Raw genomic sequence first — 17,693 nt, 5'->3', positions numbered from 1 at the left:
AACAGGCAGTAAGCAACAGGCAGTAAGCAACAGGTAGTAAGCAGTAAGCAACAGGCAGTAGGCAGCAGACAGTAAGCAGCAGGCAGTAAGCAACAGGCAGTAAGCAGAAGGCAGTAAGCAGCAGGCAGTAAGCAACAGGCAGTAAGCAGCAGGCAGTAAGCAACAGGTAGTAAGCAGTAAGCAACAGGCAGTAAGCAACAGGCAGTAAGCAGCAGACAGTAAGCAGCAGGCAGTAAGCAACAGGCAGTAAGCAACAGGCAGTAAGCAGAAGGCAGTAAGCAGCAGGCAGTAAGCAACGGGTAGTAAGCAGTAATCAACAGGCAGTAAGCAGTAAGCAACAGGCAGTAGGCAGCAGACAGTAAGCAGCAGGCAGTAAGCAACAGGCAGTAAGCAACAGGCAGTAAGCAGAAGGCAGTAAGCAGCAAGTAGAGGCAGCAAGCAGCAAGGGCCAGTATGTTAGAGTGTCCGACAGATAGACAAACAGGGTGACTGTGTTATAACTGTGAAAAACTATCAGACAGACCAGAGGTAGAGCTTCTTACTTTGTGTCAAATTCTATCAAGTTTGTGTCTATTGGCGCCTCGTCTGCAGCTGAAATAGAATTAATGGACCATTATAATTCAACCATTTTAGACCAAGAAAGGTTTTTTGTTGATTGATTGATACAGAAAGACATTGAAAACTTGTGAACTGAAAATACTGCATGTGTCGAAAAAAGAAACATACCATCTCTGTAGATTGCATCTTCGATCGGTTTGGGATGCATTAACGTAAAGGGGAGCTCAACATGGACATCACTGGAAAAGAAAATGAAACTACATGTCGATGATTGATGTATGATGAACAAACAAGTTTATGAATTAGCATTTCAATGTCGTATTACGTTACATCTTGTATTTATTATACTAATAGTACAGTCTGCTCTTTTATAACACGTACAGTAAATGTACATCTCTTCAGCAAAACAAAATAGTTCTACATCTCTAGCCACCAATATTGTCATGCAACATGTCATTACAGAAACATCTATGTTTACCTTGTTGCAAGATCTCCTAAGATTCTGAAATCAATGAAACATTGTCAGTTTTTTTTAATTTATTTTTTTACCTCAGACAGCAATACAGTAACATCAAATTAGGAATTAGAACTTCTAGAATGTACATTAACCTTCTTATGATGGCATAAAAGGTCAGCCATTTTGGTAAGGGAGCTGGTAAAGCCAGTGATCAGCCAGTGCTGTGATAAGATATTGTGTAAAACAATGAATTTGAAAATGATCGTCACAATATGTTTGTTGTTTTTTTTTCGTAAATATGTTTTGTAATTTTGTATATTATATATTGCATGTGTTTGATGTATTTATGCAGGGCTCATCTGTAAAAGAGATCCTAGTCTCAGGATGACTTCCCTTTAAAAACAAAGATTAATAAAAATTGAATTAATGAATTAATAGCTAACCAGACAGTTTATGTGGAATGATTCCAATCATTTTTCCAATTAACTGCCAATATGCCCAACATTCCAAACATAAAAAATACAGTCAATCCGCAGCGACACACTGGCTGGCATCAGTTGACGCTATGACTTTATTCAGTCGGTATCGCTGGAGCGTTACAGATTGCGCGATCGAAATATGAAGATGTTTTCCGATGGGGCCGACATTACGCAGCGTTTTACGTGAACGTTGTCTCCACTGAAGCGGAATCGTTGCCTTTAAATTTCAATCACGCTGTAACGCTGAATTTCCACGATACGGATTGAATAGGGCCCTAAGACAAGTTATAAATGCAGCAAGTAGTGATATTGCGTCACATTGTAACACTCGCAGCTTTCCAAAAAAAACAACATTGAGACATTTATGGTCTGTTTACATATATTTTAGAGGCTATTAATACAGAACATGTGTGTAAAACCTGTGTAAACTTTGTAAAACTTTATAATTAGATGACAATAATTCTATTACACAATTTTTATATACCACATGCCTTACTTACTTACTTACTATCCTGCATAAGTTAAATCAGGAAATGCACCACCTATGTCTCTATTGCCATTCATTAGACTGGTTTAGATTTCTCCCTGACCACAATGGCTGCCATTTTCACACCATTCTAGAACTTTGAGAGTTGATGACATTTCCCCTCTAGTAATTTAATAGGATGTCTATGAACATAACCCTAACCCACAGACACCAATAAAATAGGGTTACGGTTATTAGGCAAAATGAATATGCTGAGATATATCAAGATATATGTCTAAACCCTGACTCTAACACCAAGATGTATGTTTAAACTCTAACACCAAGATGTATGTTTAAACTCTAACACCAAGATGTATGTTTAAACTCTAACACCAAGATATATGTTTAAACTCTAACACCAAGATATATGTTTAAACTCTAACACCAAGATGTATGTTTAAACTCTAACACCAAGATATATGTTTAAACTCTAACACCAAGATATATGTTTAAACTCTAAATCTAACACCAAGATGTATGTTTAAACCCTAACACCAAGATGTATGTTTAAACTCTAAATCTAACACCAAGATGTATGTTTAAACTCTAAATCTAACACCAAGATGTATGTTTAAACCCTGAATATAACACCAAGATCTATGTTTAAACTCTAACACCAAGATGTATGTTTAAACCCTAAATCTAACACCAATATCTATGTTTAAACTCTAACACCAAGATATATGTTTAAACTCTAACACCAAGATGTATGTTTAAACCCTAAATCTAACACCAAGATCTATGTTTAAACTCTAACACCAAGATATATGTTTAAACTCTAAATCTAACACCAAGATATATGTTTAAACTCTAAATCTAACACCAATATATATGTTTAAACTCTAACACCAAGATCTATGTTTAAACTCTAACACCAAGATATATGTTTAAACTCTAAATCTAACACCAAGATATATGTTTAAACTCTAACACCAAGATGTATGTTTAAACCCTAAATCTAACACCAAGATGTATGTTTAAACCCTAAATCTAACACCAATATATATGTTTAAACTCTAAATCTAACACCAATATATATGTTTAAACTCTAAATCTAACACCAATATGTATGTTTAAAGTGCATACCCGCCTCGAGACACAACAAGCTTCACTTTGACTTTGTAGGATACGATGATACCCAGGATCTCCTTGTTGGCTCCCTCTCTTAACCTGTTGATGGGACAAAAAAAAATCTATAAAAAATGCACTGACTGACATCTTCTGATTATCACCATTCATTCACCAGCTGGGATTGTGGAAGCTGGAGGGATTGTGGAAGCTGGAGGGATTGTGGAAACTGGAGGGATTCTGGAAGCTGGTGGGATTGTGGAAGCTGATGGGATTGTGGAAGCTGATGGGATTGTGGAAGCTGATGGGATTGTGGAAACTGGAGGGATTGTGGAAGCTGATGGGATTGTGGAAGCTGGTGGGATTGTGGAAGCTGATGGGATTGTGGAAGCTGGAGGGATTGTGGAAGCTGGTGGGGTTGTGGAAGCTGGTGGGATTGTGGAAGCTGGAGGGATTGTGGAAACAGGAGGGATTGTGGAAGCTGGTGGGATTGTGGAAGCTGGTGGGATTGTGGAAGCTGGTGGGATTGTGGAAACAGGAGGGATTGTGGAAGCTGGTGGGATTGTGGAAGCTGGTGGGATTGTGGAAGCTGGTGGGATTGTGGAAGCTGGTGGGATTGTGGAAGCTGGTGGGATTGTGAAAACAGGAGGGATTGTGGAAGCTGGTGGGATTGTGGAAGCTGGTGGGATTGTGGAAGCTGGTGGGATTGTGGAAACTGGAGGGATTGTGGAAGCTGGTGGGATTGTGGAAACTGGAGGGATTGTGGAAGCTGGTGGGATTGTGGAAGCTGGTGGGATTGTGGAAACTGGAGGGATTGTGGAAGCTGGTGGGATTGTGGAAACTGGAGGGATTGTGGAAGCTGGTGGGATTGTGGAAGCTGGTGGGATTGTGGAAGCTGGTGGGATTGTTGGTGGGATTGTGGAAACTGGTGCGATTGTTGTATTCAGATATGAACTGTGTAATAGGAGAAAATATCGGATGACAACATCAAGACAATAATAGGGTCAATACACAATATGTCTGAAGACAGCGAGCCTAACTCCAGCTTTTATCCCTCCACAGTGGGGGAAACCTTAACATGACACAGCAGAGCACCCCCACACCATCACACCTCCTCCTCCATGCTTCACGGTGGGAACCACACATACGGAGATCATCCGTTCACCTACTCTGCGTCTTACAAAGACAAATCTCAAATTTGGACTCATCAGACCAAAGAACAGATTTCCACCGGTCTAATGTCCATTGCTCATGTTTCTTGGCCAAAGCAAGTCTCTTCTTCTGATTGGTGTCCTTAGTAGTGGTATCTTTGCAGCAATTCGACCATGAAGGCCTGATTCACACAGTCTCCTCTGAACAGTTGATGTTAAGATGTGTCTGTTACTTGAACTCTGTGAAGCATTTATTTGGGCTGCAATCTGAGGTGCAGTTTACTCACAGCAGAGGTAACTCTGGGTCTTCCTTTCCTGTGGCGGTCCTCATCAGAGCCAGTTTCATCATAACGCTTGATGGTTTTTGAGACTGCACTTGAAGAGACTTTCAAAGTTCTTGAACATTTCCAGATTGACTGACCTTCATGTCTTAAAGTAATGATGGACTGTTGTTTATTTTTGCATATTTGAGCTGTTCGTTCTTGCCATAATATGAACTTGGTCTTTTACCAAATAGGGCCATCTTCTGTATACCACCCCTACCTTGTCACAACACAACTGATTGGCTCAAACGCATTAAGAAGGAAAGTTAACAAATTAACAAGGCACACCTGTTAATTGGAATGCATTCCAGGTGACTACCTCATGAAGCTGGTTGAGAGAATGCCAAGAGTGTGCAAAGCTGTCATCAAGGCAAAGGGTGGCTACTTTGAAGAATCTCAAATCTCAAATATTTTTTGATTTGTTTACAAAATATTTTTTTGGTTACTACATGATTCCATATGTCTTATTTCATAGTTTTGATGTCTTCACTATTATTCTACAATGTACAAAATAGTAAAAATAATGAAAAACCCTTGAATTTGTAGGTCTGTCCAAACTTTTGACTGGCACTGTATTATAGTATAGTATAACAGTATTGTATAGCACAGCATAGTATATACTAGAATAGTATATCATAGTATATAATAGCACAGTATAGTATAGCAGCATCGTATAGTATAATAGTATAGTATAGTAAAGCATAGTATATAATAGTATAGTATAACTTAGCATATAATAGTATAGAATAGAATAGTATAACATAGTATATTATAACATAGTATAGAATAGTATAACATTGTATATTATACCATATGATAGAATAGTATAGCACAACATATTACAGAATAGTGTAACATAGTATAGAATAGTATATTATAACATAGTATAGAATATTACAACATAGTAGAGAATAGTATACCATAGTACAGTATAACATAGTATAGAATAGTATAACTATGATATAGTATTGTATAAAATAGTTAACATAGAATAGTATAGTATGGCATAGTATAGTATAACATTGTATATGATTGTATAGTATAACATAGTATAGAATAGTATAGTATAACATAGTAAAGAACAGAATAGTATAGTATAACATGGTATAGTATAACATTGTTTAAAATAGTATAGTATATCATAGTATAACATAATTTAGTATAAAATGGTTTAGAATATTATAGTATAACGCAGTGTAGTATAACATAGTATAGTATAACATAGTTTAGAATAGTATAGCATAGTATAGTTTAGCATAGTATAGTATAACATCATATAATATAGTATAACATAGTATACAATAACATAGTATAGCATAGTATATTATAGCCTAGCCTAGCACAGCATTGTATAAAATAGCTTAACATATTGTACTCACAATGTACTAGAAGCCAGGTTTGTGTCCTCGTGTTTCAGTTTCCCGTCCAATGCCAGACCACGTTTCTCTCGGTTGTTGTTGAGGAAGGGGGTGAGGGTGTAAACTTTACAAAACGTTGAACTTGGAGCCACCACGTCACTGGAACAACAATAATCAATTGTAATCAATAACACCAGATCAGGTACATGAGGTTGACGTACTGTACATGAAGATGGTTCTTATCTGTGATAATGACTAATGCTTGGCCTGTTTTTTAATTGACTTATAGTCTCAATTTGTGTTTATGACGGTCAACCAGGCATACCATCCAGCAATGTCTCAATCCTAAGAAACACTATGACGATAGTATTGTATCTCTATATCTCTATAAAGAAGGTAAAGAAACGTACTCTGTCTCCTCTGTTGCGACCGGGCATCTGTATTGTGCCGTGTTGAATAGGCAGATGTCTGCATACTGACGCACTGTGAATAGAAATTACAATCCTTACAGATGTAGTATCTTAATTCGATCACTCTTTGGTTGCACTGCAGGACATTTTAGATGAGCTTCATGATTTACATGAATTCACTGAAAACCTCACAATAATACAGTGTTACATTAACAGTAGCGCACTTTTCATGTAGCCTACTTTTGGTCAGCTAATAACATTAACCACCGTTCAAACAACATTATGGACTAAACATTCAAATCCTGTTGCTGCAAGGATATTTTTTTGTTTTGTTGCTATGACAATATGGGTCAAAGATCCTACATCTGTAGAACGTATCAACGTTCTGAAAGAAACACACAGGACTACCAGTAGTTTGATACTGATGTGTATGTTGCAGTCACCTGAAATCTTCATTTTCTTCACTGTCTTGTTGGTGTTGTTTGTGACGTGGACGTTGACACTGATTGGCTCCCCGTGGTAGTAGATCTGGAAGGAAAGATGCAAAAGACATTACTGTATTACCCCCCCCCAAACAAACACCCTCCTCCCCCCAGAAAAACAGCAGGCCTAGTAACGTAGAGTAATGTGGATTAACACTGTATCATGTAGAGTAATGCAGTATAATGTAGTATAATGTAGAGTAATGTAGAGTAATGTAGTATAATGTAGAGTAATGTAGCATAATGTAGTATAATGTAGAGTAATGTAGTATAATGTAGAGTAATGTAGTATAATGTAGTATGATGCAGAGCAATGTAGTATAATGTAGAGTAATGTAGTATAATGTAGTATAATGTAGAGTAATGTAGTATAATGTAGAGTAATGTAGTATAATGTAGAGTAATGTAGTATAATGTAGTATAATGTAGAGTAATGTAGTATAATGTAGAGTAATGTAGAGTAATGTAGTATTATGTAGTATGATGTAGAGTAATGTAGTATAATGTAGAGTAATGTAGTATAATGTAGAGTAATGTAGTATGATGTAGAGTACTGTAGTATAATGTAGAGTAATGTAGTATTATGTAGTATGATGCAGAGCAATGTAGTATAATGTAGAGTAATGTAGTATAATGTAGAGTAATGTAGTATAATGTAGAGTAATGTAGTATAATGTAGTATAATGTAGAGTAATGTAGTATAATGTAGAGTAATGTAGTATTATGTAGTATGATGTAGAGTAATGTAGTATAATGTAGAGTAATGTAGTATAATGTAGAGTAATGTAGTATAATGTTGAGTAATGTAGAGTAATGTAGTATTATGTAGTATGATGCAGAGCAATGTAGTATAATGTAGAGTAATGTAGTATAATGTAGCATAATGTAGAGTAATGTAGTATAATGTAGTATAATGTAGAGTAATGTAGTATAATGTAGAGTAATGTAGTATAATGTAGAGTAATGTAGTATTATGTAGTATGATGTAGAGTAATGTAGTATAATGTGGTATAATGTAGAGTAATGTAGTATAATGTAGAGTAATGTAGTATAATGTAGTATAATGTAGAGCAATGTAGTATGATGTAGTATGATATAGAGCAATGTAGTATAATGTATAGTAATGTAGCATGCTGTAATATGGTGTAGAGTAATGTAGTATAATGTAGAGTAATGTAGTATAATGTAGAGTAAGGTGGTACAATGTAGAGTAATGTGGTATAATGTAGAGTAATGTAGTATGATGTAGTATAATGTAGAGCAATGTAGTATAATGTAGAGTAATGCAGTATAATGTAATACGATGTAGAGTAATGTAGGATGCTGTAATATGGTGTAGAGTAATGTAGTATAATGTAGAGTAATGTAGTATTATGTAATATGATGTAGAGTAATGTAGTATAATGTAGAGTAATGTAGTATGATGTAATATGATGTAGAGTAATGTGGCATAATGTAGAGTGGTGTAGTATTATGTAGTATAATGTAGTATAATGTAGAGTAATGTAGTATTATGTAGTATGATGTAGTATTATGTAGTATAATGTAGTATGATGTAGTATAATGTAGAGTAATGTAGTATTATGTAGAGTAATGTCAGATGATGTAATATGATGGAGAGTAATGTAGTATAATGTAAAGTGATGTAGTATAATGTATTACGATGTAGAGGAATGTAGTATACTGTAGAGTAATGTCGTACAATGTAGTATGATGTAGAGCAATGTAGTAGAATGTAGAGTAATGTAGTATAATGTAAAGTGATGTAGTATAATGTATTACGATGTAGAGGAATGTAGTATACTGTAGAGTAATGTAGTATCGTGTAGAAGAATGTAGTATAATGTAGTATGATGTAGTATAATGTTGAGAAATTCAGTATAATGTAGTATGATGTAGAGTAATGTAGTAGAATGTAGAGTAATGTAGTATAATGTGGAGTAACGTAGCATAATGTAGTATGATGTAGTATAATGTAGTATGATGCAGTATAATGTAGTATGATGTAGTATAATGTAGTATGATGTAGTATAATGTTGAGAAATTCAGTATAATGTAGTATGATGTAGAGTAATGTAGTATAATGTAGTATGATGTAGAGTAATGTAGTATAATGTAGTATGATGTAGAGTAATGTAGTATAATGTAGAGTAATGTAGTATAATGTAGAGTAATGTAGTAGAATGTAGTAGAATGTAGAGTAACGTAGTATAATGTCGAGTAATGTAGAGTACTGTGGTATAATGTGGAGTAATTCAGTGTAATGTAGTATGATGTAGTATAATATAGAGAAATGTAGTATAATGTAGATTAATGTATTATAATGTAGAGTAATTCAGTATAATGTAGTATACTGTAGAGTAATTCAGTATAATGTAGTATAATGTAGAGTAATTCAGTATAATTTAGTATGATATATGGAAATGTAGTACAGTGTAGTACGATGTAGAGTAATGTAGTAGAATGTAGAGTAATGTAGTATAATGTAGAGTAATGCAGTATAATGTAGAGTAATGTAGTATAATATAGTATGGTGTAGAGTGATATAGTATAATGTAGTATGACGTAGAGTAATGTAGTATAATTTGGAGTAATGTGGTGGAATGTAGTATGAAGTAGAGCAGTGGTTCCCAAACTTGTTATAGTCTCGTACCCCTTCTAACATTCAACCTCCAGCTGTACCCCCTCTAGCACCAGGGTCAGCACACTCTCAAATGTCGTTTTTTGCCATCATTGTAAGCCTGCCACACACACACTATACGATACATTTATTAGTTTTTGTCACAAGTTTTTGTCACAACCCGGCTCGTGGGAAGTGACAAAGAGCTCTTATAGGACCAGGGCACAAATCATAATATAATAATAATCAATCATTTTGCTCTTTATTTAACTATCTTACATATTAAACCTTATTTGTTAATCGAAAATGGTGAATAACTCACAACAGGTTAATGAGAAGGGTTGAAAGGATGCACATTACTCAGCATCAATAACATGTCCAGGGCATGAAGGAGATAACGAATCCAGTTGTTTGTGTCGTCCGTTTCGGGAAAGTACCTGCGTAATTGCGCACCCAGCTCACTCAGGTGCTTCGCTATATCACATTTGACATTGTCCGTAAGCTTGAGTTAATTTGCACACAAAAAATCATACAATGATGGAAAGACCTGTGTGTTGTCCTTGTTAATGCAGACAGAAAAGAGCTCCAACTTCTTAATCATAGCCTCAGTTTTTTTCCCGCACATTAAATATATAGTTGCGGAGAGTCCCTGTAATCCTAGATTCAGATCATTCAGCCTAGAAAAAACATCACCCAGACAGGCCAGTCGTGTGAGAAACTCGTCATCCTGCAAGCGGTCAGACAAGTGAAACTTATGGTCTGTAAAGAAAACTTTAAGCTCGTCTCTCAATTTAAAAAAAACATGTCAATACTTTTCCCCATGATAACCAGCGCACTCCTGTATGTTGTAAAAAATGTACATGGTCGCTGCCCATATCATTACATAACGCAGAAAATACACAAGAGTTCAGGGGGTCTTGCTTTAACAAAGTTAACCATTTTCACTGTTGTGTCCAAATTGTCTTTCAGGCTGTTGCTGCCAAGGCATTCCCATTCCCATCCAGCTGTAACACATACAATTCACTGGTAAGCAAAGCAGTAATTGTTTCAAAACATCTCCTGCCATGTCACTAATGCATTGTGAAACAGTGTTGTTTGATGAAGGCATTGTCTGTATAGTTTTTCTTCCGCCTTTTCCCCCGGCAGCAGGAAGAATTAAGTCCTCCACTATAGTACGGGGCTTGCCTGTCCTAGCCACTCGGTAGCTCACCATATAAGACGCTTCTAGCCCCTTCTTATTAATGGTATCTGTTGCTTTTATACATGTCTTACTACTCCACTACAATCCAAAGTTAAATCTAGAATCGGCTTCCTATTTCGCAACAAAGCATCCTTCACTCATGCTGCCAAACATACCCTCGTAAAACTGACCATCTTACCGATCCTCGACTTTGGCGTTGTCATTTACAAAATAGCCTCCAACACCCTACTCAATAAATTGGATGCAGTCTATCACAGTGCCATCCGTTTTGTCACCAAAGCCCCATATACTACCCACCACTGCGACCAGTACGCTCTCGTTGGCTGGTCCTCGCTTCATACTCGTCGCCAAACCCACTGGCTCCAGGTCATCTACAAGACCTTGCTAGGTAAAGTCCCGCCTTATCTCTGCTCGCTGGTCACCATAGATGCACCCACCCGTAGCACGCGTTCCAGCAGGTATATCTCACTTGTCACCCCCGAAGCCAATTCCTCCTTTGGCCGCCTCTCCTTCCAGTTCTCTGCTGCCAATGACAGGAACGAACTACAAAAATCTCTGAAACTGGAAACACTTATCTCCCTCACTAGCTTTAAGCACCAGCTGTCAGAGCAGCTCACAGATCACTGCACCTGTACATAGCCCATCTATAATTTAGCCCAAACAACTACCTCTTCCCCTACTGTATTACAGAGGGACTTGGATGTACACAGAGAGCTAACATTAATAATATGCATGTCAATCTCTCCTAGCTCAAAAGGAGGAGAGATTGACTTCATCACTACTTGTATTTGTGAGAGCCATGACTTCAACTGAGCAGTAGAATCATATTTTAAAAACAGATAAAAATATACCTTATGTAACAGCGGGGACTGTGAAGCAACACAAACATAGGCACAGACACACACATGATAACATACGCGCTATACACACAAGTACACATGGATTTTGTGTTGTAGATATGTGGTTGTGACGTAGGGACCCGAAGGCAGACACTTAATGTGTTGTAAAATCTGTTATGAATGTATTATAATGTTTTTAAAATGTATAACTGTCTAAATATTGCCAGAACCCAGGAAGAGTAGCTGCTGCTTTGGCAGGAATTAATGGGGACCCATAATAAACCCCAGGAAGAGTAGCAGCTGCCTTGGCAGGAACTAATGGGGATCCATAATAAACCCCAGGAAGAGTAGCTGCTGCTTTGGCAGGAACTAATGAGGATCCATAATAAACCCCAGGAAGAGTAGCTGCTGCTTTGGCAGGAACTAATGGGGATCCATAATAAACCCCAGGAAGACTAGCTGCTGCCATGGCAGGAACTAATGGGGATCCATAATAAATACAATACAAAAAGGTAGGGTAATGTAGAGTAATGTGGATTAACGTAGTATAATGTACTGTAATGTAGAGTAATCGCGTGTAATGTAGAGCAATGCAGAGTAATGCACAGTAATGTAGAGCAATGAACTGCAATGAAGAGTAATGTAGAGTAATGTAGAGTAATGTAGTGTAATGTAGAGTAATGTAGTGTAATGTAGAGTAATGTAGGGTAATGAAGAGTGATGTAGAGGAACGAAGAGTAATGTAAAGTAATGTAGAGTAATGTAGAATAACGAAGAGTAAGGAAGAGTAATGCAGGGTAATGTAGAGTAATGTATAGTGATGTAGAGTAATGTTGTATAATGTAGAGTGATGTGGTGTGGTGTAGAGTAATGTGGAGTAATGTATAGTAATGTAGAGTAATGTTGTATAATGTAGAGTGATGTGGTGTGGTGTAGAGTAACGTGGAGTAATGTAGAGTAATGTAGAGTAATGTAGTATAATGTGGAGTAATGTAGTATAATAAAGACTAATGTATGGCAATGAAGAGTAATGTTGAGTAATGCAGAGTAATGTAGAGCAATGTACAGCAATGTATAGGAATGTATAGTAATGAAGAGCAATGTAGAGTGATGTAGTGTAATGCAGGGTAATGTAGAGTAATGTACAGTGATGTATATTAATGTAGAGTAATGTAGTATAATGTAGAGTAGTGTATAGTAATGAAGAGTAATGCAACTTATTTTATTTGAATTCATTGAACCTTTATTTAACTCGGCAAGTCAGTTAAAAACAAATTCTTATTTACAATGACAGCCTACCGAAAGGCCTCCTGTGGGGACGGGGGCTGAGATAAAAAAAAATATATATATATAGGACAAAACACACATCATGACAAGAGAGACAACACAACACTACATAAAGAGAGACCTAAGACAACAACACAGCAAGGCAGCTACACATGACAACACAACATGGTAGCAACACAACATGACAACAACATGGTAGCAACACCACATGACAACAACATGGTAGCAACACAACATGACAACAACATGGTAGCAACACAACATGGCAGCAGCACAACATGGCAGCAGCACAAAACAGGGTACAAACATTACTGGGCACAGACAACAGCACAAAGGGCAAGAAGGTAGAGACAACAATACATCACGCAAAGCAGCCACAACTGTCAGTAAGAGTGTCCATGATTGACTGTTTGAATGAAGAGATTGAGATAAAACTGTCCAGTTTGAGTGTTTGTTGCAGCTCGTTCCAGTCGCTAGCTACAGCGAACTGAAAAGAGAAGCGACCCAGGGATGTGTGTACTTTGGGGACCTTTAACAGAATGTGACTGGCAGAACGGGTGTTGTATGTGAAGGTTGAGGGCTGCAGTAGATATCTCAGATAGGGGGGAGTGAGGCCTAAGAAGGTAGAGTAATGTAGAGATGTCCTCTACCAGCAGAAACAAACATGTTCATCACCTCTTTATCCAGTGAGGCCTCAAGGTGCAGTGGCTTGTCAGACATCAGGAACTGTCTGGTGGTCTCAGCCATGGGCTGGGGGCCGGGCTTCTCTGGGGCGTACTGGACCTTACGGATCACCAGGCGCACTGAGTTCCTGTTCAGAAACAAGGGTTAGGGTTAGTAGCACTGACTTCCTGTTCAGACACAAGGGTTAGATGCACTGACTTCCTGTTCAGACACAAGGGTTAGATGCACTGACTTCCTGTTCAGACACAAGGGTTAGATGCACTGACTTCCTGTTCAGACACAAGGGTTAGATGCACTGACTTCCTGTTCAGACACAAGGGTTAGACGCACTGACTTCCTGTTCAGAAACAAGGGTTAGACACACTGACGTCCTGTTCAGACACAAGGGTTAGACACACTGACTTCCTGTTCAGAAACAAGGGTTAGGGTTAGACACACTGACTTCCTGTTCAGAAACAAGGGTTAGGGTTAGACACACTGACTTCCTGTTCAGAAACAAGGGTTAGGGTTAGACACACTGACTTCCTGTTCAGACACAAGGGTTAGGGTTAGACACACTGACTTCCTGTTCAGACACAAGGGTTAGGGTTAGACACACTGACTTCCTGTTCAGAAACAAGGGTTAGGGTTAGACACACTGACTTCCTGTTCAGACACAAGGGTTAGGGTTAGACACACTGACTTCCTGTTCAGAAACAAGGGTTAGACACACTGACTTCCTGTTCAGACACAAGGGTTAGACACACTGACTTCCTGTTCAGACACAAGGGTTAGACACACTGACTTCCTGTTCAGACACAAGGGTTAGACACACTGACTTCCTGTTCAGACACAAGGGTTAGACACACTGACTTCCTGTTCAGACACAAGGGTTAGACACACTGACTTCCTGTTCAGACACAAGGGTTAGACACACTGACTTCCTGTTCAGACACAAGGGTTAGACACACTGACTTCCTGTTCAGACACAAGGGTTAGGGTTAGACACACTGACTTCCTGTTCAGACACAAGGGTTAGACACACTGACTTCCTGTTCAGACACAAGGGTTAGACACACTGACTTCCTGTTCAGACACAAGGGTTAGACACACTGACTTCCTGTTCAGACACAAGGGTTAGACACACTGAGTTATTGGGCAGCAATGCAATACTATATAGCAATATGAGGTAATAATAATAGCTATTTACAGTGGGGAGAAAAAGTATTTGATACACTGCCGATTTTGCAGGTTTTCCTACTTACAAAGCATGTAGAGGTCTGTAATTTTTATCATAGGTACACTTCAACTGTGAGAGACGGAATCTAATAATCCAGAAAATCACATTGTATGACTTTTAAGTAATTAATTTGCATTTTATTGCATGACATAAGTATTTGATACATCAGAAAAGCAGAACTTAATATTTGGTACAGAAACCTTTGTTTGCAATTACAGAGATCATACGTTTCCTGTAGTTCTTGACCAGGTTTGCACACACTGCAGCAGGGATTTTGGCCCACTCCTCAATACAGACCTTCTCCAGATCCTTCAGGTTTCGGGGCTGTTGCTGGGCAATACGGACTTTCAGCTCCCTCCAAAGATGTTCAATTGGGTTCAGGTCTGGAGACTGGCTAGGCCACTCCAGGACCTTGAGATGCTTCTTACGGAGCGACTCCTTAGTTGCCCTGGCTGTGTGTTTTGGGTCGTTGTCATGCTGGAAGACCCAGCCACGACCCATCTTCAATGCTCTTACTGAGGGAAGGAGGTTGTTGGCCAAGATCTCGCGATACATGGCCCCATCCATCCTCCCCTCAATACGGTGCAGTCGTCCTGTCCCCTTTGCAGAAAAGCATCCCCAAAGAATGATGTTTCCACCTCCATGCTTCACGGTTGGGATGGTGTTCTTGGGGTTGTACTCATCCTTCTTCTTACTCCAAACACGGCGAGTGGAGTTTAGACCAAAAAGCTTGATCTTCTCCCATTCCTCCTCTGGATCATCCAGATGGTAATTGGCAAACTTCAGACGGGTCTGGACATGCGCTGGCTTGAGCAGGGGGACCTTGCGTGCGCTGCAGGATTTTAATCCATGACGGCGTAGTGTGTTACTAATGGTTTTCTTTGAGACTGTGGTACCAGCTCTCTTCAGGTCATTGACCAGGTCCTGCCGTGTAGTTCTGGGCTGATCCCTCACCTTCCTCATGATCATTGATGCCCCACGAGGTGAGATCTTGCATGGAGCCCCAGACCGAGGGTGATTGACCGTCATCTTGAACTTCTTCCATTTTCTAATAATTGCGCCAACAGTTGTTGCCTTCTCACCAAGCTGCTTGCCTATTGTCCTGTAGCCCATCCCAGCCTTGTGCAGGTCTACAATTTTAGCCCTGATGTCCTTACACAGCTCTCTGGTCTTGGCCATTGTGGAGAGGTTGGAGTCTGTTTGATTGAGTGTGTGGACAGGTGTCTTTGAGTTCAAACAGGTGCAGTTAATACAGGTAATGAGTGGAGAACAGGAGGGCTTCTTAAAGAAAAACTAACAGGTCTGTGAGAGCCGGAATTCTTACTGGTTGGTAGGTGAACAAATACTTATGTCATGCAATAAAATGCAAATGAATTACTTAAAAATCATACAATTTGATTTTCTGGATTTTTGATTTAGATTCTGTCTCTCACAGTTGAAGTGTACCTATGATAAAAATTAAGGACCTCTACATGCTTTGTAAGTTGGAAAACCTGCAAAATCGGCAGTGTATCAAATAATTGTTCTCTCCACTGTATACATATATGCCATTTTGCTGATGCAGTCATTGTGGTGTGGAATGACTTATCCTGTTGGTGCTTATAGGACCTCCCCACCCAATCAAGTCTGAACTTCATGGGGTGAAATTAAGATCTCTGAGACCTTCTGGACTGATTTCAAAAGTATTTTTCCAAAGCATCACTCCATAATTTGAACTACACTTAATAATTTACGTATTTATGTGCTTAACATTGTGTATCATTATTAAATAGTTTTACCTTTTATGTATTTTGTCTTGGACGTTCTCTGAGCAGAAAGCTTTGACTTCAAAGTCAACCCCGCAGGCCTTCAGAGACAAAATATAAAAACAGGATTTCACTTTAGGTTGGATTTTTTTTCTGCATAAATGTCATTATGGATTGTAACTGTTACAGTACCAGTCAAAAGTTTGGACACAGCTACTCATTCAAGGCTTTTTCTATATTGTAGAATAATAGTGAAGACATCAAAACTATGAAATAACACAAATGGAATCATGTAGTTACCAACAAAGTGTTAAACAAATCAAACTATATTTTATATTTGAGATTCTTCAAAGTAGCCACCCTTTGCCTTGATGACAGCTTTGCACACTTTTGGCATTCTCTCAACCAGCTTCATGAGGTAGTCACCTGGAATGCATTTCAATTAACAGGTGTGCCTTGTTAAAAGTTAAGTTGTGGAATTTCTTTCCTTCTTAATGTGGTTCTGTTGTGGCAAGGTAGGGGTGGTATACAGAAGATGGCCCTATTTGGTTAAAGACCAAGTCCATATTATGGCAAGAACAGCTCAAATAAGCAAAGAGAAACGACAGTCCATCATTACTTTAAGACATGAAGGTCAGTCAATACGGAAACTTTCAAGAACTGTCTCTCATGAGGACTGCCACAGGAAAGGAAGACCCAGAGTTACCTCTGCTGCAGAGGATCAAATCAAGTTTATTTTATATAGCATCAGCTAATATCTCAAAGTGCTGTACAGAAACCCAGCCTAAAACAGGATGAGTTCATTAGAGTTACCAGTCTCAGAAATTACAGCCCAAATAAATGGTTCACAGAGTTCAAGTAACAGACACATCTCAACATCAACTGTTCAGAGGAGACTGTGTGAATCAGGCCTTCGTGGTTAAATTGCTGCAAAGAAAGCACTACTAATGGAAACCAATAAGAAGAAGAGACTTGCTTGGGCCAAGAAACACGAGCAATGGACATTAGACCGGTAGAAATCAGTCCTTTGGTCTGGAGTCCAAATTGGAGATTTTTGGTTCAAAACCGCAGTGTCTTTGTGAGACGCAGTGTGGGTGAAACGATGATCTCAGCATGTGTATTTCCCACTGTAAAGCATGGAGGAGGAGGTGTTATGGTGTTGGGGTGCTTTGCTGGTGACACTGTCTGTGATTTATTTAGAATTCAAGGCACATTTAACCAGCATGGCTACCACAGCATTCTGCAGCGATACACCATCCCATCTGGTTTGGGCTTAGTGGGACTAT

At 38.5% G+C, this 17,693-nt stretch overlaps 1 protein-coding gene across 3 annotated transcripts in view; it reads right to left on the bottom strand.

Annotated features, from left to right (window-relative positions):
• arrb1 (arrestin, beta 1) overlaps positions 1-17,693 on the bottom strand; it is a 78,497-nt gene that overhangs the window by 6,110 nt on the left and 54,694 nt on the right. Inside the window, exons 7-15 of one of the 3 annotated variants that reach the window (XM_055895195.1) lie at positions 16,441-16,508; positions 13,435-13,570; positions 6,774-6,858; positions 6,331-6,403; positions 5,942-6,079; positions 3,107-3,190; positions 1,037-1,060; positions 727-815; positions 543-591 (exon numbers count right to left, since the gene is read on the bottom strand). In XM_055895195.1, coding sequence (XP_055751170.1) covers positions 543-591; positions 727-815; positions 1,037-1,060; positions 3,107-3,190; positions 5,942-6,079; positions 6,331-6,403; positions 6,774-6,858; positions 13,435-13,570; positions 16,441-16,508 — 746 coding nt within the window. Of the gene's footprint in view, positions 1-523; positions 592-726; positions 816-1,036; positions 1,061-3,106; positions 3,191-5,941; positions 6,080-6,330; positions 6,404-6,773; positions 6,859-13,434; positions 13,571-16,440; positions 16,509-17,693 lie in introns of all 3 variants that reach the window. The other 2 variants (XM_055895196.1, XM_055895198.1) reach the window with 2 other exon arrangements.

Source organism: Salvelinus fontinalis, chromosome 33 (genome assembly GCF_029448725.1).
Source record: "Salvelinus fontinalis isolate EN_2023a chromosome 33, ASM2944872v1, whole genome shotgun sequence".
Lineage (NCBI taxonomy): Eukaryota > Metazoa > Chordata > Actinopteri > Salmoniformes > Salmonidae > Salvelinus > Salvelinus fontinalis.
Note: the sequence above shows the minus strand (reverse complement) of the source record. Positions and strands in the feature narration are given on the sequence as shown.